This window comes from Gadus morhua, chromosome 4 (genome assembly GCF_902167405.1).
Source record: "Gadus morhua chromosome 4, gadMor3.0, whole genome shotgun sequence".
NCBI lineage: Eukaryota > Metazoa > Chordata > Actinopteri > Gadiformes > Gadidae > Gadus > Gadus morhua.
Window position 1 is genome coordinate 20,804,727 of NC_044051.1, and position 21,575 is coordinate 20,826,301.

The following is a 21,575-nucleotide window of genomic DNA, read 5'->3' on the forward strand; positions in this document are numbered from 1 at the left end:
CCACCGCTCAGCGAGCAGATGATGGAGCCGACGAGGTGATGAACGGGTTAGAGCGCTTTTATGCCCGGACTGGACGGACTCGACTGGAAGGGAAACCGCTCGATGGGCCACCAGGACCCCTGCTTTGTATTCGGAACCGGTGTAGACTGTAAGGTCAATGGAAAGTAAGATAAGATATCTGCATATTTTGCACTGACTAATCTGACTTCTATTTTTTACTATCCGCTTCTGTGGTGTTATGCGACAGAGGCGATGGAAGCCAAGTATGTACCATAAAGTCAAACAAACGATGGACATGAAGCGGGCTCGACAGAAAATGGTATTTCCAAAATTGCGGAAATAAGTAGTACTGGTTCAGCAGGAGAACTGTGCAGATGTTCTGGAGGACTATGAGGATTTAATGGCAGAGGAAGGACCCAGAAGGACCAACATTGGGATACAGAACAGATCCATCTGAAGGGGATTACTGTACTGATTGTGGACTGCATTTTAACCTGTATGTCTCACAGGTTATAAACAAGTCTCCTCTTGGAGTCAACGTGGAGAGAGGTCCATATTGTGTAATCAGCCAGCCGGCCACGAATGGATCACAGCTATCGCATTCTGCACTGAAATCGACATCATTTGCTTATTTTACCCGACTACAGTTTCATCGAGCGTCATTTATTTTCTGCCAAAAACAAACCTTGTTGTACTACAATCTAAATCCCTTTAAAATCATTATTTGGTTTCAATTGCAACGATTTCCCACTCGTCCACCCCGCCTCCAGTCAGCTCCGTAATCCCCTGCGTTGAACCCGGGGCTGAGCCGTGTTGCAGGGCAGCTCTGAGCCGGGTTACCGCTGGCTCCCGTCAGGGCTGTTTCCATCATGCATGCACCAACACGACTGTGCATGAGCTCTGTCCTCTGAAAGAACACCCTGCCACACACTGCACCAGAGACAGCACACCGACTGGACCATGTCGGTCTGAACCGCATATTACCTCCTTCACACCAGCCCCCCGCTGTCCAGACTTCAGCTTATTGGGTTCAACAGATACTACTGTTAATATAAAGAACCCTCCAGCTTTCCCCAGGTCGCCCTCCAGAGAAACCACTGAAAGGAGCCCAAGTGGCCCAATTCTACAAAAAATGGGGTATGTAACGCACAACACCACACATCCAAGAGACCAGACCTGCCCTCACCGGTGTTCTGCTGTGTCTGATGGGTGCAGCCAGGACTCCAGGACGGGACCAGCCGTCTCGGAGCAGGGGAGGGCTGGGATAGCTGCTGCCACTTTTGCAAAGTTAGCTTGCTGGCTGGTTGTTGGACTTTGAAGTGACTTAACACAATTTAGCAGTTGTTCGGACATAAATATGCAGTAGCCTAATCGAATGCACTTGTTTTTTCATATACTTGCTGACATAATGCAATAATTATATATGAAAGTGATGATGACCAGCCTCCCATCCTAAGTTAGATACTTAATTTGCTATATGAAATAAAATAAATACCTTGCAGCACTAAACCAAATTATTGGAAGGTGACCGAAAATCCAAGTTCTGAATAATATTTTGAACACAGCAATACACTGTAATTATTAAGTAATTACAGTGTACTGCTATGTCAGGGAGGGAATAATTATATATATTTGATTGTAACAATGTTCAGTTTGATTATAACACAATCAAAAGTGGAATAGAATACTGTTACAACACCGTTGATTCAAAAACCCATCAGGTCTAAGCTATTGCCTCACAACAACCACCATCACGTCGACTGTATTGAAAAATAGCAAAAATGTTAGAGGTCGATTAGACAACGATTGTGAGAATTTACCTCCTTCCAAAGGTAGCACCTACAATCTCCAGATATGATTATTAAATGTTTTTCTGGATTCGCATATGGATGCAAGGCCGGGGATTCATGTTCTGTTGCTCACAAAATGAATAATTCTGGACGTTGACACCTACAGAAGAAGCCAGTCTGTGCTAAGATGCCTGTTAACGGTTAATCACACACACACACACACACACACACACACACACACACACACACACACACACACACACACACACACACACACACACACACACACACACACACACACACACACACACACGCACGCGCACACATTCCCAACCCACACACACACACACACACATACACACTCACACACACACACACACATACACACACTCACACACACACACACACACACACACACACACACACACACACACACACACACACACACACGCACGCGCACACATTCCCAACCCACACACACACACACACACATACACACTCACACACACACACACACACATACACACACTCACACACACACACACACACACACACACACACACACACACACACACACACACACACACACACACACACACACACACACACACACACACACACACACACACACACACGTACACACACACATGCCTAACATACAAACACACACATAGAGCACCCTCCATCATGACATGCATGACACAGCTGTTAAATAAAGCAAAATGTGCTTGTATGACAAGCAAAGCTTCCTCCCTCTGTGAGTGGGTTAACAAAAAATGATACCAGGCAGCATCCTGATTGGTTCAGGGTGGATGATTTGGAGGATGTTCCCAGCTCATGACCAGCTCTCAGTCACATGGTAGTTGTCATGGTGATGAAGCAGCTAGGTTAGTTATACTGGGCTACTGATGCCTAGTTACTCCTCCTGACTACTTACAATGGTTGTGACGACCTGGTGAAGATGCAATGCAATACGTACCAAAAAAAACTCAGTTATTGCGATTATAATGCTATAATACATTTATCGAATTGTATGTGTATTGAAAAATGATTGATTGGTGATTCATAGTATGTGGTTTTTTAGGATGGTAATTTTTGGGATCTAATAAATGCTACAAATCAATAAGAAAAATATCTGGCATACGTTGATCAAGATCCTAGAAGACAGGGATGTGCGAATAATTTTAGTACATAATTTGTGTCTGCCACTGTCCACCTGCTGTGATGTTCAGAGTTGTTGCGTGCACTTGTCGTGTATCTATCTGTAGGGATTGTAGAGAAGTGTTGAAATAATCATAGCACTTAGTCATTTAGACTGGTCCCAATGCTGCAATAGATTAAATCATCAAAGGGGATTATGTGCTATCCATCACTTGAAATTCATGCTGGCTAACGAACCCACTCATTGGGGTGTTGATCCATACCATACAACCATGATATCATGACATCCTAAGACTTGGACGTTTGGACGTTTGTCCTGGAATTTAAGTACAACCTTGGGTGGAAACCCATGCCGTCACACATAATGACATCCTGTACTGCACTTGTTACAAAACAATGCGTACATTGATACCTAATTTAAGGCTGTCAATGAAGCCTGTCAATAAGCCTGTCAGCCGCCAAGCTATGCAGGCAATTTAATATAAATAACTTGGCAAATCGTGATTTCTAGTGCTGGAGGCTTTGAGTGTGAAAGGGGGAGGACAGAGTGGCTACATGTTGTTGTTTCTCTTTTTGTTGCTGGCGCCCCATGGAGAGGATGAGTGAGTTCTAGTGTTCACACGTATTGTTTATCTAGGGACCAGCTTATCTTAAATGCTTATCTTGCCCTGGAGATTCAGTTGTACACAATCGCACTCTTTCAGTCCTGGTTTATCCCCACATCATGGGTGTGGATCGTTGCCGTGGTGTCACATCACCGATTATCTAATCGACATCTGTGATTTGCATTAGGGAAGCATTCAGTGCAGGGGGTTCTGCTTGTGGGATCTGATGTTGCAAATTGATTATTACAAATGAGCCCCTGGTGGCTCCCAAGGGGGTGTACATCTGTGTGTGTGTGTGTGAGTGTGTGAGTTTGTGTGTGTGTGTGTGTGTGTGTGTGTGTGTGTGTGTGTGTGTGTGTGTGTGTGTGCGTGTGTGTGTGAATGTGTCTGTGTGTGTGTGTGTGTGTGTGTGTGTGTATGTGTATGTATGTGTGTGTGTGTGTGCGTGCGTGCTTGCAGGTATCTATATTGTCCGCTGTTATCTATACATAACTTGTGGGGGAGGAACATTTCACAAAATCACGTGGTTCAGTTTTTGGTGTGTCTTTATAAAATATAGAGAAATAGATAACAGCGGAATATAGACACCCGTGCTTATTATGTTTATATTATGTATATTTGATATATGTTTATATTATATATTATATATATACACATTATGATATATGTAATCATGTATATATTTATGAATAAATTCCATGGGTCCGTTGAATCCTCTGTAAGTACGTAACATCCACGATGTTGGGAACAGGTACTGACCCTGTGTGTCTCTCTAGGGAGCAGCCCATCTTCAGCACGCGGGCCCACGTGTTCCAGATCGACCCCAGCACCAAGAAGAACTGGGTGCCCACCAGTAAACACGCTGTCACCGTGTCCTACTTCTACGACAGCACCCGCAATGTCTACCGGATCATCAGCCTGGAGGGGTCAAAGGTCAGTGCCTGTACTCTGCATGTATGTATGGGGGGGGGGGACTGATGTACGATGGATCAGCCTACAAGGTGGTACGGTCCACTGGGTCAGCACCAGGGATGACCTACCCATCATGCATCTGGGGGGGGTGGTGGATACTCCCACTTGTGATGCCATAAACGGGTCGGCTTGTGATGGCGAACTAAACCCACAGCCGGCCGAAGATGGGGGCCCTTCAGTAGGGATCGACCGATATATCGGTCGGCCGATATTATCGGCCGATATTCGCGTTTTTTTACTGTATCGGTATCGGCCGATACGCGGCCGATTTTCGCCGATTTTTTTTTTTGTTTTTTACTTGTTCTACCTCACCTGTTTTTACTATTTGTTAAATATAGTTTTTTATATTGAAGTTCAATAAATGTTCCTTTTTTTTAATTGAGACTTGTAACATTTGTTTTCAGTGTAATTTTTATGATTGAGGGAGCAAAAAAAAATAAATAAAAAAATAAAAGTAGTATCGGCTCTAAATATCGGTATCGGTGTATCGGCGTATCGGCTAAGGCTGATGAAAAAATATCGGTATCGTATCGGCCCTAAAAAATCTGTATCGGTCGATCCCTACCCTTCAGGGCTTACATGACGTCTCTGGTTCGACACACAAATCCATGTTTCCATTGCAGTTGCACTGGGAGATGGACTGGTCCCTCACCAGTAGAGTTCGGGGAGAACATATTGGTGGCAGAGATGATTATTTCTGTCTCGAGAGCAGTGGGGGTGTGAGTTATTTTGGCTTGGTTATGTAACGTGTGTTCTGTTGCACCATCCAGGCCTGGAGCAGCGAGAACGATAAGAGAACAATAGATAAGAGCAGGACAGGGAACATTGCTGTGGCCTAAGTGTTTTTGGGAAATAAACGGTGGGGGTTGAGGATCGAGTATACAAAGGAAGATACACAGGGTTACACGAAGGTCAACATATAAAGGCTTATTAAACATGTAATGCTGGCGTCACAAAGTGACAGAGAGGACTGCAGCAAGCACAGAGCTGACAACAGCAGGCCTGGACACAAGGGCTGCTGAATCCCCTCAAGAGCAACACAATACCAACAGCTTGCAGCTCACGCTCAAGGGTGGAACAAAATGAAGTCAAACAATGGAGAACACAACGAATGGGTTGCGATGGCTTACTAAAGTCACATAATAACAATAATAAGAAAGGCAAAATTATTCAGAACTCATTATAAAATGAATCTAAATAATGGAAAACACGATGCAAAGCACTGTGTGTATACGGCCGTTCACCTGGTTTTGGTGGTTGTGTCGGCAGGCCATCATCAACAGCACCATCACGCCAAACATGACCTTCACTAAGACATCCCAGAAGTTTGGCCAGTGGGCTGACAGCCGGGCCAACACCGTCTACGGTCTGGGCTTTCCCTCGGAGAATCATCTGCTCAAGGTGAGCTTGCTTGCTCTCTCTCCCTTTCGCTAGCTCGCTGTCTGTCTGTCTGTCTGTCTGTCTGTCTGTCTGTCTGTCTGTCTGTCTGTCTGTCTGTGTCTGTCTGTCTGTCTGTCTGTCTCTCCCTCTTTCTCCTTCTCTCCCTCTCCCTCTTCCTCTCTCCCTCGCTCTCCCTCTCTCCCTTTTCCTCTCTACCTCTCTCTACAGCCAAATATAATACATATTGTGAAGAGGAGAATTGTCTACTTCACTAAAGATGGTGTGAATTATTATTGGTAACACAATGGAATACAATATGATTGAATATGTTGATGAGGCAAATATCTTGATTCATGCTGGAATGGACATTTTAGTGTGGTACATGTACAAACCTACAATTCCTAATTAGAAGAAATGGGAAAAAGCTCTTTCCATCTTTGTTTAAATTATCAAACTTTATGAATATAACTTGAGTTATGAATCTCCACCCTGATTGTTTTGTTTAACATCCTAGTTATGGACTTAGTGGTAGATTCAAACCTTATTTCTTATATTCTTGCTTTCAGTTTGCAGAGAAGTTTGCAGAGTTCAAGGAGGCGGCGCGCCTGGCCAAGGAGCAGTCACATGACAAGATGGAGCTGACCAGCACCCCCTCACAGGTACACATACACACACACACACACACACACACACACACACACACACACACACACACACACACACACACACACACACACACACACACACACACACACACACACACACACACACACACACAAGCACAAGTAGCCATCATAATATACGTCCATGCTACTAGGGATGAACCTGTACAAGCCTTGCATCAATCCACACCTCGTGTAGCTCTTTGTCTTCATGCTCTCGTCCTCAACCAAGCTTCCTCAGGCAGCGGCTGTGAGAAGGACTGTAGTGTCAGTCCACCAAGCCGGTAAAAAGAAGGTAACAGGAGTCATGGAGAACCCCAACAGCCCTCCCGCTCACCCCCACCCCAGGCGGCCCTTCCTATTCCCTGATGTATCCCTACATTAACCCCCCTGATAGAATATGGAGCCTCTATCTTATCTGGGACGATATGGGGCCGCTGAAGTCCTCTACGTTGCTAGCTCAACATGTAGCATCACAGTTTAGCATCTCTCCCCATTATCCTGGTTTGTGTTTGTCTTCTAGATGTTGTTGTGTTCTTCTTGACGTCCTAATCCCTTCTTTGTGTGGACCAACCCTGGGAGTTTCCGATTAACACATATCCCTCCTCATCACTGTGATGTGTGATTAACAACCAGCCTAATCCCACATAATGTGTTTCTCCCCCCGCCTCCCCCCCACACACACACACACACACACACACACACACACACACGCACAATCACTCACAGACATTCCTCTAGTGGTCTGACTCAGAAAATGTATTTCTTAATTGCTTTGCGTTCCTTACCGGTTGGCTTCCGGCCTGATATAGTGAACTGAATTTTGCTGTATTCTGTCCTCAGTGTTATTGTTCGTATCATAGAATAGTCTAAGGGTTCCCTATTATACCGTAACTGGTCGGACCTCAGGAATCGGAAGGGTCTCCATTAGTGATGTCACAGAATGGCCTGTAAGGGCGGGCTGGTAAACGCAACGCCGAAATAGGACCCCCTTAAATTGCCACAGAGTAAGGCGCTATACGCTTCCCGTTTCACAACACACTTTTTAATCCGAAGTTGCACTTTGACGTTGACTTTTGCAAACCGTTTGTGTCGGTACCAAAAACGCAGGAGTCGGCGACGGGGGAGCTCCTGTCCCCTGTGACCCCCGAGAGCATCAACGGTACTGACGACGAGGACGGGGGGGCGACGCCGGGGACCCCCCAACACACAGAGCCCAGGCCTGATCCCCCGACTCCCACACTGCCCTTCTCCCACAGGTGAGTGGAGACCCCCAAAGATAGCCTAGAGCGCTGGAGTAGCTAGCGCTTGCTCTGTTAGGGTACCGGGGGCTTTAGGGCTCCTTCACAGAGGTGGACGTGTGAGTGGACCACAACTAGTGACCATGTCACACATTGACCGTGGCCCCTTCCCTTCACAGAGCTGTCTTAGGTTCATGAAAGAGCAGACCCATACTAGTGGGATGAGCGACACCAGTGTTGGTCCTGCGATGGGGAAAGGGTGTATTCATGTAAAAGCACACATTGTAATGGCCGTTGAAGCCTCCAAATAAAGAAATCAGGATTAGTAAAGCAGTTGATAAAATCTGATAAAAAAAAGTATTTTCATGTCCACACGTTACATGTTATTTAACCAGTTACATTTTGAATTAAAGGTGATTTCTTTTCCCCTCCTGATTTAAAATAAAAACGTAGTGGTTGAGTGACTGCATGCTCTCTGTGTCAACTTCATTCATTCAATCATTCAGCCATTCATTCATTATTCATGTCCTCCCGTGGCGTCAGAGTCCCATTAAAGCCATGTGTGTGGTTCCCCATCAATAATCCAGAACTGGTTCAGATGGGATCTGATCACACTCTTCAAGATGGCTAACTTGGACCAGTTGTTAATGGTTTCATGATTGATGAGTCTGTGTCATGAAACTAGCCTAATTATTCACATTGTTTGAACACAGGCTGTGTATCACAGAGGAAATGCTTGTAACATTAATGCTAAATAAAAAAGGCGTGTTCAGATTAAATTTATTTTGTGTGTTTGTATGTATATATATATATATTTTACATTAAATGTATGTATGCATTTTCTTTACATTAGTTAAACATTGAGTGAAACATTTGTGGAATCTCACTGGAAAAAAATTATTCTACCTCCCCCTGGTGGAGTTAGATAGGAACTCAAGCTGTATTTTTTGTATCTATGTATCTCCTATCCCTGTCAGTTCAACCAGCATCAACAAGCACTGGGAGGCGGAGCTAGCGGCCCTGAAGGGAAACAACGCTAAGCTAACGGCGGCGCTGCTGGAGTCCACGGCTAACGTGAAGCAGTGGAAGCAGCAGCTAGCGGCCTACCAGGAGGAGGCCGAGAGGCTACACAAGAGGGTACTGTCATCGTCGGCCCAGATACATCCCACTGCTGCAAAAAAAACGAAAATAAAGACGGATGGAACACATTACACTACATTACCATTCAACCAAGGCATGAGCAATGAGCAAGGCACTAGCATGTAGTTCCTCTAACATGTAGTTTACGTTAGAGACTAGCATGTAGTTCCTATAATGGCCTTTAGGTGGTTCAGTAGAGACTAGCAGGTAGGTCCTCTAACTGCCTCTAGGTGGTTCATGGTAGAGACTAGCATGTAGTTCCTCTATCGGCCTTTAGGTGGTTCACGGTAGAGACTAGCATGTAGTTCCTCTAACAGCCTTTAGGTGGTTGACTCGAGACTAGCATGTAGGTCCCATTGTTTGGTTCCTCAGGTGACGGAGCTGGAGTGTGTGAGCGGTCAGACAGCGGTCATCAAAGCCCAGAAGACGGACCTCAACCAGACCATCGAGGAGCTGCAGGCCACGCTGGGGGCCAAGGAAGAGGTATTCTGGGCTCCAATGAAGCAACAGAAGGTGTTGCCTTCCTAGATTGTGTCCCTGTTATCCTGGGTCCAGTAGTTCTACGCTACAGCAGAACTGGGGGGAGACGGCACAGAGCCTGGGCCGGAAACTAGGAACCGAGAGGGGCAGAGTTACGCCTTTTTTCCTGTTGTGTTACTGAGATATTCCCTTCTGGAAAGTGTTGCTTCAAGAAGGGGATTTGAATGTGTGTATTTCTACAGTCCACACAGTGTTTATTTGAACCTTTACACACACCCTTTACAGTTTACTTCTGCTGGCCGAGTTGTGTTCGGCAATGACATACAGTACTTACAGAGCCCCGCCTCCAGCAAATTGGTCAAAACAACTGTTAAGCAAATAAGGGTGCACTCACACTAGGCCATCTGGCCGTGGCCGTTGGCCGTTTACACACCTAACCGTGCTCAACTGGCCCCATTGTTCTCTGGCCTGCACTCACACTAGGCCATCTGGCCGTGGCCGTTGGCCGTCGCAACTGTGGCCTGGCCACGGTAGGCTCTTGTACATACGTCATCACGTCGTAACACGTCATCACCAAGCGTCCGCTGCATGGACCATAATAAAGTCTGCCGCCAGTCAGAGTTTTAACAACAATGGACAACAACACAGAGAACACAGTTCGCACTTTGCTGAGTCTGTTGCTTATCGTCTGCCCAAATGGCTAACAGACACTCGACTTCTCTATGGGACCAACGTGAACCAACAGTTGAACCGATTGACGCCATGTTTACCGTTTAATGGGAAAGAAGGCTCGTCGCCTTTATTATGTCCATGGTCGTCCAGCAAATTGGGTAGCCGTATGTGTGCGCGTGTCGGTTAATTAGCATCTGTACCGTGGCGGCCCGTACCGTAGCAGCACACCTCTCCGAAGTGGCCAAGTTGGCCTGCCCTGGCCAGACTGGCCACACTCACACTGGCAGATTTGAGCACGGTTAGGTGTGAAAACGGCCACGGCCACGGGCAGATGGCCTAGTGTTAGTGCACCCTAAAAGTGAAACGCCCTGGTCCCCCAGATTGGAGCTTGTCTGCCAACAGACTTCAGATATGAATCTAAATTCTGATTTGTAGTGGTATATACTTTTAGATTTTGAGCAATGTACGTCTAATGACCGGTTCATTGTCCCCAGGAGCTAGAGAGACTTAAAGAAGAGATGGAGGTCGCCAACGAATTCCAGCAGCAGAAAGAATCCCTGACGCAGAAACTACAGGTGAGGCATCTCGGCTTAGCTGTGTCGTACCCATGTTCTCCTCTAAGGAGAAGGGTTATTTTAGCTCTGTCTGCTTGTGACATCACGAGTGGCCGTGTATCTCTGATAGAACTCAACAGTAGAAACTCTGTGAAGTAGAACTTCAAAGAGGTTTTTTAATCCTATACAAATACTGTAAAGCAAGTGTATTGGTACTGGTCAAAGTACTGACAAACAATAATGTTAAAAGGGGTGATATCATGCCATCACGTGTGACTGTGTTTAGCCATTACAAGCATCGGAAAATCAGCCTTTCTCTTTCAAACGGCTTGTAACGCCTAATAACACTCACACCTGGACCTGGTAGCATAATATCACCCCTTTAATCTATGAATAAGCAGGAGACCTTCAGATCTTTGTCCCATTATTGACCCTTGGTTTCCCGACACTTTACCGTGACCTTCTTTCACCCCTTCCCCCGGGGGCGTGCCCCTCCCCTCTCAGGCCACGGAGGAGCGGAACCAGAACCTGGAGGCGCGGCTGAGTGCCCTGGAGCAGACGGTGGAGAACACCCAGCAGGAGCGGGAGACCTTCCGCTCCCATCTGCGCTCCCTGCTGCAGCTCCTGGACGGGAAGATCTTCGAGCTGACCGAGCTGCGGGACACGCTTGCCAAGCTCATCGAGAGCAGCTAGGACACAGACGGTGTATTTATGAAGAGATAGAGTATATGATCCACACAGAGACACCTCTTCCTCCCAGCAACACACGAGAGAAGGCAGAGGGCATCGCTCGCATGTCGGTAATTTTTTATCACTGATGCTCGTCACCTATTAGTGGGTATGTTTGCACTCTACTTTTCTATCTCGGTTTCTGGGTTCATCTTGGGTCTGTCGGTACACGTTTACATGAGGCGGCCACGCCCATCTCCTGCTCTTCTCCATATAACCTCTGGAATTTTCTTTATTCGCTTGAGTGACCAAAGGGGAAAATAACACAGGGGATAAGCTCTGAATGATCCGTGCACACCGGCGTTCAGAGGGATCGTGGACATTTCAATAGTTTAGTTTTTGTACCACTTTAATATCCTTCTTCACCAAGACACTCTTGTTCTTCAGCTTTGCTATTGGTGCGTTCTTGGTGTGTTCTTCACCTGTGGTTGGTGACAGTCGCCTCCCCTCTTTCAATCACCTGTGTGTTTTTTAAATCGCATTTTTGTGATATTTTTAAACGGATGTTGAGACCGAAGACCGATGTCGATTTCAGCCAAAAAAAATCACTTTAATGAAATGAGTAAACGCTCCATTCGATGTATCTATTATTTTCATGTATTCAAGCATTTACTCACTCGGACTACGACTACGTTATTATAGAATTGTTGAACTTTTTAAACTTTGACTTTGAGATTGGAAATTGAGTTGAGTGGCGTGAGGCAGGGATGCATTGGGAATGCAACGACTGTTCCCACAGTGATCCCGAAGAGGAGGACTGAGACCGCGGCACAGAGGGGCTGACCTCCTAGAACAAGAGCAATACAAACTAAAGGGAAGTCAAACAGTCAAAAGACTTTTCAGTCTCGCTTTTTTCAGGTAATATATTCCTCTTTCAGTTAGTATGAAGACAAGCGTGTACACCTGTGTTTCCTTCTATACGCTTTTTAATACTAATGGAAAATCCTAGTGCACTTGTGAAAATGAAATTGTGTGCGAGGAGTTTTTTTTTAATAATCTTTTCCCTTTGTATCTTGTTGCTACTTTGAGTGCAATCATTTGACCCTATGCTTTTGTTCAGTTATTATTATGATGAAAATTGTTTGAAACAGATGTTAAATTTTCGCTTGATATTTTTTATTATATGGTATGTGGGTGTCCAGGTAGTTTTTGGGAAGAAACTGGCAATATTTTTGAACTATTGATCAAAAGACATCAAATAAAGATACCTTCATGCAGTGGGTGGGGTTGAATTTCAGAAACTTTTTTCTCTTGCCAAACATAATGTCCTGTTGAGAGTTTTCCTGACGTTGCCTTTGGTACAAAGATCATCACTGGTAGCTAACTGTGGTACGATGTTGTTGGTTTACTATTGCCAAAAATTCTGTGATTTAATGTAAAGATTATACCATGTATACACAATGAACACTATTTAAGGGCTTGCTGTCAGTTCGGGTACATTTGAAAAATATATTTACAAAAAAAGTGTAATGTATACTGCAGGCTTAAACACAACTGTAATTTTCAGTTTATAGTAAAGCAAATTAGAAAAACAAATGCAGATGCGTCATTCTTTAAGGTGTGATTCTTGTTCAAGTTGGCAAGGGGGTTGTTTAATTGAGCTGGAATCAATTGGCATGCATTGAAAAGTAAATGAAAATAGTAATCGTAACTCTTACACCTGGAGGTACAATTAATGTTATGAGGTCCACCTGTGTGACCCTACTATTTCACCTCTGTGTAAAAAACCTAATTGGTCTAAAACAAGGACAAGCTGCACATTATTGATATTTATGAAGCAAAAGCAAACTTGTGGTCATTTAATGGATATGACTATAGATTCTTGATTAATCAACTAATATCTGCCAATTTGTTAATCAAATTGTTTCTCTAAATGCATTCCCATACCACCAGAGGAAATAAAAAACACTAAGCAAAGTGGAAAAAGGCCCTTGTGTTTATTTGAAATACAATATAGAAAGGAAATAGGAATGTAATGGTAGGAAAGGATGAGAAATGCAGTGCATCATAAATCTTAAAAAGTATATTCCATTCTTTGATACTGCCTTATAAATCCTACATTTTAAAATTTGATGTTTTTAATAAATACTAAATTTATCACATGCAGAGATATACTTTTCATAAATTCCACTTCAATAGTTCTATTCATATAACATATTTTTGTTAAATTATTGCACTTAACTTAATAGGCTTGTTTTGAAAGGAGCCAGGTATTTGGTCATACAGGGAGTTCCACAGAGTTAAAGCTGTGTCCTGTACCAGAGAATATAAATGTATAACAAGGATTTTAATTGTTTGGATTTTATAAACATCTAAAAACAAGAAGTATATTTTGATATATATATTAAAATAAAGAATGAAAATACGATAATACATCTGCTTCACCAGCCCACACACAATAATCATGGACAGGACAGCAATTCACGGGAAAAACATTAAATCAATTTGACTGGTCACAGGTGTGCAGAAATTCATGATCTATTTATATATGGTTGTTCATTGCTGTAGACGGAGCCTTTACAACGGCACGCTTCATTCTTAAAGACAGCGATTTAGAAAAAGGTTTGGATGAATCAGTTTGAATTGTTTTTACAGTTGTCATCTCAGTAGAGAGTAGAGAGCTCCTGTGTGTGGACAGCAGTTGTTGGTTCTTATCAGTACATCTTCAACCCTACTGATTGTACTCAGTGCAAGTGGTTTCCTACAATGACTTTCCCCCGTCTTTTCAAATCAAAGACAACAAAGGTTTGACACAATGTACACGTAATAAATCAGTATAAAATCGACACAAAATCACCTCCAGTAACACATCACATTCAAATGATGAAAAAAGGCAGTTGAAACTGACGGTACAAAAAAATACATAAAAAGATTATACACACACGCGCACACACACACACACACAAGCCACATTGTTTTGAGGCCATTTGGAGCAGCAGAGGGAACCAGATCTCAACATATGAACAATACCTTCATCAGGATAGAGGATCACTACCACTAGTTACCACAACTTTAAACTTCAGCCATCTCTGTCTTGGCCTTTAACCCCCAATAAAAGCCTGCTGGAGGCTGCCGTGTTCGGATAAATTATCGCACATGTTTGCCATACTCGACCTATCAGGGGAACCTTAGATGAGAATGAAATCCAGATATGTTAAAGAGTAATATGGTGCCTTTTTAACAATACATTTCAAAACGTGTTAATGCGTGAAGCACCAATGGGTAGAAAGGTGTGGCATAGATGTATCCTAGTTGAACCAGGAAGTGGGAACAATGTGAGTTTATGTTCAGCAGAATACTTGAGGACTGCTTGAGGGACATATTAACAAGCCAAGACTTCCTGTCATCTGGATACAATCTGATAACAAGACCACGGATGATCAGGTTGATAACAAGACTAGTGTTGATCTGGTTGATAACAAGACCAGTGTTGATCAGGTTGCAGCAGAATGCATTCAGTGAGGACCACCTCAAAGAAGGTTTCCTCAGGTTCCCCCAGGAGTCAGATCATCCTTCAGTAAGTGGGGGGAGAGCGGTCTACAGAGAGCTAGCATTAGTTTGGATATTCTCCCCTGGAAAACAATCAATATACCAAACCGTGAGCGCAAAATCAATATATGTAACAACATACATTGTTTTCAGATTCTACACCGGCAAATATAATATTGCTATATCCACAATATCCTCCTCCAATGCCTGCAATAAACCATTGGACTCACAGGAAATACACACAACTGGTTCACCTCTTACCTCACCGGCAGAACCGAGCACGTCGCCCTGGGCAGAGCAAAATCACACACCCAGTGTCACTTGCGGTGTCCCCAAGGGCTCGGTGTTGGGCCCCACACTTTTCTCCATCTACATGCTCCCCCTGGGCAGCGTCATCAGCAGGCATGCTGATGACACACAGTTGTACCTAAGAACCACCCCCACTTCTTCTTGCCCCCTGCCAACATCCACACTGACCACTTGCCTGGAGGAGATAAGAGGCGTGCATGAAGCTCAACTTTCTTCAATTAAACAGCTCTAAAAAAGAAGCCATCCTCATCGGCACACCACTTTCTCTGGCCAAAACAGCCCCCCTTCCACATCTGTCACCAACCTGGGTGTTAAAATGGAGCAACTGAACTATGACACCCAAATCAATCACCTCCGCAAGACCGCATTCTACCACCTCAAAAACATTGCCAAACTCCGGCCTACACCCACCCTGGCAGATGCAGAGAAGCTCGTCCACGCCTTTGTCTCCTCCAGGTTGGATTACTGCAATGCACTCCTCATCGGGATCTCTGGCAAGAGCATCCAGAAGCTCCAGTACATACAAAACAGCGCTGCCAGGATCCTGATGAGGGTGCGCAAATATGAACACATTACCCCCATCCTCAGATCCCTTCACTGGCTCCCTGTCACATTCAGAATTGAATACAAGGTCTCCCTCCTCACCCACCAGTGCATCCACGGACATGCCCCACCCCCTACCTCCAGGAGCTCCTCACCCCCCAGACCACCTCACGCACCCTTTGCTGTGCATCAACACACACCCTCAGACCACCTAAGATCAAGCTCCGCACAATGGGCGATCGGGCTTTCCCTGCTGCTGCCCCAAGACTATGGAACGCCCTCCCTGACCACCTGAAGGCCCCACAGACTATCGCTGTTTTTAAACGAAACCTTAAGACTTATCTTTTTAAAAAAGCCTTTGGCTTTCTCTTTTACTGTGTATGCATTATATGTTTTAACAACCCTTCTTGCCTTTTAGCCATTTTTAGCCATTTCAGATTTTTCGAATATAAAGTGCTCTACAAATAAAATGTATTATTATTATTGCTATGATAATATTATTGTTTGCAATAAAAGTCCCTTTTAAAACAATATATTTGGGGTCATTTTCATAATACTTTCATGTGTGGAGCTGGCGTTCAGCAGTGACCTCATCCTGATTCTTATTTCAGTGTGGAATTACAAAACCTAAAATAAAAACCACCTCATCCCATCAAACGTAACAAACCCATCACAGCAAACTGATGAAGGAGTACAAAGTCTGCTGCCTCTTTAACGCAAGGATAAGAAAATCAACCCACACAGGAAAGCAGAGAGCCAGATTCAGAGCGCTGAGGTGCACACAGCAGCCAGGAGATCCACCGGACCGCTGCTCTGAGGGCTGACTCCTGCGTCTCCTCTGTGTCGTCTGAGTTAGCATGGGATCGTCGATCTGGTTTTACTCCTCCAAGCTCTAGTCCGCCAGGCTCTAGTCCGCCAGGCTCTAGTCCTCCAGGCTCTAGTCCTCCAGGCTCTAGTCCTCCAGGCTCTAGTCCTCCAGGCTCTAGTCCTCCAGGCTCCAGACTCTAGTTCTCCCAGTCGGTGCAGGGCAGGCCCTCGTCCTCTGACTCGCTCTCGGGCGACGCCTCCTTGATCCTGCGCAGCGCCTCGTGGATGCTGCGGGTCAGGGCGTCGGCCGAGGAGGGGAAGCGGGGGGCGGGCCGGCGCTGGCCGTGGTCGGCGGGCCGGCCACGGACCTTGCGGAGCAGCACGCCCTGGCGGATCTGCGCCAGGATGTTCTCGCTGTCGTCCTGGTCGGGGTCCGGCAGCACACGCAGCTCCGCCTTACGCAGCCGGAAGCAGCCGCGCTTCAGGGAGGCCAGGACCTCATCCATGGGGGAGCCCGCTGGGACACACACACACACACACACACACACACACACACACACACACACACACACACACACACACACACACACACACACACACACACACACACACACACACACACACACACACACACACACACACACGTCAATATCAGAGTCTCATTTAAATATAAATAAGTAAATAATAAAAATAGTAAATCTAATAAATAACCATCTGATGCACGTACCTCTCCTCCAGGTGGAGTCCAGCGACGCCGTCTTCCTCAGCTTCTTCCGGGCATTGAGCAGCTGGCTGCTGTCGAAGAAGCGCGGGGAGAAGGGCGACAGGGCCAGGGGGAGGGACTCGCACCCGGCCCCGAGCTGGGGGCCCCTGGACTCCTCCGGCCCCACCTCACCCTGCAGGTCCTCCAGAGAGGGAGGGGGCGGCGGGGGTGGAGGAGGAGGCGGTGGGGGTGGAGCGGCGGCCGAGGAGAGGGCCGGCGTGGAGGCGGAGCAGGGCGGAGGCATGGAGGAGAACGGGGGGAGGGAGGAGGGGCTCCTGGGCGCAGACCGCCCCGGAGGTAAAGACGCGCTCGGGTGGCCGCAGGCGTGATGGGGCACTGCGGGACTCAGGTCCAGACCCAGGTCCAGACCCAGGTCCAGACCCAGGTCCGTCTGGACGCTGGCTACCTGGGTGCTGGCCGTCTCCCCCGCCCCGGCAGAGGGGGCCCCCGGTCTCCTCCGGGGGTGGGGCAGGCCCAGGCGCAGCCGGCTGGACTTCAGGGTCACATGGCCCGGGAAGCGCTGCACGGGACCAGAGAAGAACAAACCGGTGAGATCAGTGAAACCATTGGTCGCTCAGGTGATCCCGTGGTTGTTTCTCACGTTTCAAGTCAAACGGGACGAACGTCATTGTGTATGTTGTTTAAAATGCACCACACACCGTAGCGTTATGCTGGACCTGTAGGTGTCCGGGAAGCCTAACCCTCGCTCGGACGCAGACTTTAAATCATCCGCTGATCAGACAGAGCGTCACCATCCACACAAACCACAGCGTTACACTAGGAGTGTCCAAAAGGACACACAACTCGCCGCCACGGCCCCTCTTGCAAAAGGAGAGCCTGGAATGGTTTCTTGGTTTAGAAGCCCACAGAACCTGTGACTCTATAAGGATGAGGTCAGCAAACCACAAACACAGCTGGCTCAGACATCGAAGTACGCAGGTTTGCGATTTTTCCCCCCTGTGCTCCTATTTATCAAAATGATCCTCTGCCAGTGATGTCACCAAAGGTGAACCCAGAGCATTATTTTATTTGCTTCATATTTGTTTAAACAAATCGTGTAGCACGTTAACAGGTGAAAGCTGTCCGGAGAGGTTTCAAATAAACATTGCGTCTTCATCTGCTGGCACAAATCAGCAGCGCTTCAGCCCCCAGGAAGTTCTGCTGTAAAACAATAGGACTGCTGGGTCAGAGGTTCTGCTATAACACAGCAGGACTGCGGGACCAGGTCTCAGTGTTAACTGTGTGAGTAGGGGGTGGGGGAGGAGAGGCAGCAGGAGAAGGGGGGTGAGGGGCAGTAGGCACCAGACCTGGCTGTGGCTGCGTAGTCCCAGTAGGGTCGTCTGTCTCTCCTGGCCCACTCTGGCACTCCTCCTCTCCTCTTCATCCTCTGCTTTCTGGGAGATGATGAGGAAGACTAGTTGTGAAGGAGGTTTACCCCAGGATCATATGCATCAGAAATAAAGCCCATAGCATAAAGCCTAAATCATGAAGCAGACATGTTATGAATGATCTGTGGTTCATGTAAGAAAAAATAAAGTACTTAGTTGCGTAGCATCTTATCCTAGCTATCTTTGATGTAATACGGGAATGGGTTAACCTAGCAATTGTTAGTGCTGGGAGATTCTATGAACATCCTTACTGTACCGACAGCGATATATTGTTATTTCTCCTTCTTGACAAATATACTGATCGCTGTCCCTTTGGATAAAAGCGTCTGCTAAATGCCCTGACTGTAAATGTAAATGAAATCTCAACATTATGGATGGGTTGGATAAGGGAATACATTGTGATGGTAAAGCATGCGAGGATAGAGATGATAGTGAGTATACTGATTACAGTGTACCTGGTGCAGTGCCTGGATGGAATCACTGTCTGCCTGGCAGCCCTTGCGCTGGTCCATCTTCTGGTTGTGGTTAACGATACAGATCTCCTGAAATAAAACCACGAAGGGGACATTTACATTTAGGGGATTTTTGCTGACGCTTTGATCCAAAGCGACTGACAACCAATCATTCACACATTCACACACCGACGGCGGAGTCAACCACGCAGGGCGACAGCCAGCTCATCAGGAGCAGTAAGGGTGAGGCGTCTTGCTCAGGCACACCTCGACACTCTAGGCTAGGAGGAGCCGGGGATCGAACTAGCAGCCTTCCGGTTACCAGCCATCACGCTCTACCTCATGAGCCACAGCCGCCCCAGACGAGACAATTACACAACCACTCTACAGATGATATACAGGCACCCTTGCACACTGAATGAGACCACTACACATCCACTAGACAAGAGGCTGGTGTATAGTCACCAACGCACCATGGGTGAAAGCTTCACCTTCCACTGTTAAGATTCACCACAAACATTTAATGTTGGCTCAAAACATTTTACCGCCAGCACCTTTAGGAGTCGTTGTAAATGAAAAGGCACTTTGAGGAATCCTACCGCCCAGCAGAACCGCTGCTTGACGTCCCAGTGCCCAGCAGAACCGCGGCGCGCCTACCTTCTTGTTCTTGAGGTAGGCTCTCTTGGAGGTGATGCGTCCCCTGCGTGCCTCCAGCTGCCGGGTCTTGTTCTGCAGGACCGCCAGCTGCTCCTCCGTCAGGGGGCTGGGGGGGACCCCGCCCTCCTCCCCCCCCAGCATGGCGTCGGGGCTCTCGTAGGCGTCGTAGTACACCACCTCGTCCTGGCGCTCTGCCGGCCGGGAGACACGGCGACACAAGAAAGACACGTTAGGGTCCAGAGTGCACAGAAGTGGCTCTCCAACGCCACTACTGAATGCTCCCATTCCGAGATAGAGCGGAGTGCTTTGTTCCACTTATAGCACAGTTACCAACAATGTTTAGCTAGGAGTTGCTGGGAAAATTATTTTTTCACATTCTGTTTCTCTTAAATGCCATTTTGTTGGGTATGTTGGTAAGTGCCTGTTTCCTGACCCCGTTGGGAAGGTCGAGGAGCAAGGGCTCCAACTGATCAGGCGCAGCTATGACCCCCTTTATGACATCCTGAGGAGGTTCATCGATAGTTTACCATCTGGTTAACCAATTGCTATAGTTCTATTGGGGGGTACAGCTGTTCTCAGCAGCTGACATACACTGCATAAGAAGTCTTTGCTTTTGCCCATGCATTGAACTTCTCATTGCGGAGCTCTTGGAGAGACACAGGGCGAACTCCCATCTGAGGCTCAGAATATGTATGTTTGATGTATGATTGTTGTATGTTATTGTGCCTTTATTAATTAAATATATGACCATAATTGTTATAAGTTTGAATGACTCCTTATCTACTCAGTTTATACAGCAACGATTGACGTGGGCCATGTTGCCACCACACTGTCATCTAGAATATTATTGGGTACGGAATCGATTGAATCTGCCGAAATTAATTAAATATTCTGCAGCGCTTTGAGAATATGTTTTGTGCGTTGTCCAGGAAACATGTGATCGATGGTTCCCTGAGACCGTTGTGGTACATCTTTGATTTGTAGCACATCACATCCTCAACGCAGTGGTGTGTGTGTAGTAGGGGTGTAACGACATGTGTGTGAGTGTGTATATGTATGCGGGTATGTGTATGTGTGTGTGTGTATTTTTTGCGTGCGTGCGGGTGCCCATATGTTTTTATGCCTTTGTGTGTGTGATTATTTGTGTGTGTGCCCATATGTGTGTGTTCCCATATGAGTGTGTGCCCCTGTGTGTGTATGTGCATGCGTGCGTGCATGTGTGTGTGTGTGTGTGTTTATGCATGTGTGTGTCTGTGTGTGTTTGTGCATGCATGTGTGTGACTGCGTGTATGTCTGTGTGTGTTTGTGCATGCATGCGTGTCTGCCCGCGTGTGTGTGTCTGCTTGCCTGCATGTGTGTGTGTGTGTCTGCATGTGTGTGTCTGCCTGCCTGCGTGTGTGTGCGTGTGTTTGTGTGTGCTCCCAGCAGTAGTACCATGGCGTGCGCCCCCAAGAGGCCCACCTGTCATCTCCCTGCGGAGGCTGCCCAGCTGGGCGGTGAGCAGCAGCTCCTCGCAGCGCAGCACCTCCGCCTGGATGTCGTACAGCTGCAGCTGCAGCTGGTAGTAGAGCGCCTCCAGCTGGTCCAGGCGCAGCATGGCGTCCGCCCCGGCCTGCAGGCTCTGCATCTGGAGACAGCACACCGCGTCAGACGGACAGAGACCCCAGACAGACTGGAGACGCCCTGTGCACAGACTGTACACTTTTGGTGTGTGTGTGTGTGTGAGAGTGTGAGAGTGTGAGAGTGAGTGAGTGAGTGAGTGAGTGAGTGAGTGAGTGAGT

The 21,575-nt window shown here is 46.7% G+C and overlaps 2 protein-coding genes across 5 annotated transcripts in view; one reads left to right on the plus strand and one right to left on the minus strand.

Annotated features, from left to right (window-relative positions):
• homer1 (homer scaffold protein 1) lies at positions 1–13,836 on the plus strand. Of its 3 annotated transcripts, XM_030353490.1 has the most exons (10): positions 1–1,137; positions 4,333–4,489; positions 5,798–5,929; positions 6,475–6,567; positions 6,803–6,865; positions 7,681–7,829; positions 8,789–8,948; positions 9,324–9,434; positions 10,598–10,678; positions 11,162–13,836. In XM_030353490.1, exons 1-10 carry the CDS (start codon positions 1,133–1,135, stop codon positions 11,348–11,350), a joined length of 1,140 nt encoding a protein of 379 aa, XP_030209350.1. In that variant the 5' UTR covers positions 1–1,132; the 3' UTR covers positions 11,351–13,836. The 3 variants fall into 3 exon arrangements, with proteins under 3 accessions (XP_030209350.1, XP_030209351.1, XP_030209352.1); XM_030353491.1 differs by lacking the exon at positions 6,803–6,865; XM_030353492.1 differs by lacking the exons at positions 6,803–6,865; positions 8,789–8,948; positions 9,324–9,434; positions 10,598–10,678; positions 11,162–13,836 and having other exon boundaries at positions 7,681–7,833.
• Positions 13,301–21,575, minus strand: part of jmy (junction mediating and regulatory protein, p53 cofactor) — a 27,182-nt gene continuing 18,907 nt past the window's right edge. The window contains exons 5-10 of one of the 2 annotated variants that reach the window (XM_030353489.1): positions 21,256–21,421; positions 19,795–19,985; positions 19,141–19,227; positions 18,605–18,691; positions 17,262–17,817; positions 13,301–17,051 (exon numbers count right to left, since the gene is read on the minus strand). In XM_030353489.1, coding sequence (XP_030209349.1) covers positions 16,732–17,051; positions 17,262–17,817; positions 18,605–18,691; positions 19,141–19,227; positions 19,795–19,985; positions 21,256–21,421 — 1,407 coding nt within the window. In that variant the 3' untranslated portion in view covers positions 13,301–16,731. Of the gene's footprint in view, positions 17,052–17,261; positions 17,818–18,604; positions 18,692–19,140; positions 19,228–19,794; positions 19,986–21,228; positions 21,422–21,575 lie in introns of both variants that reach the window. The other variant, XM_030353488.1, reaches the window with a different exon arrangement.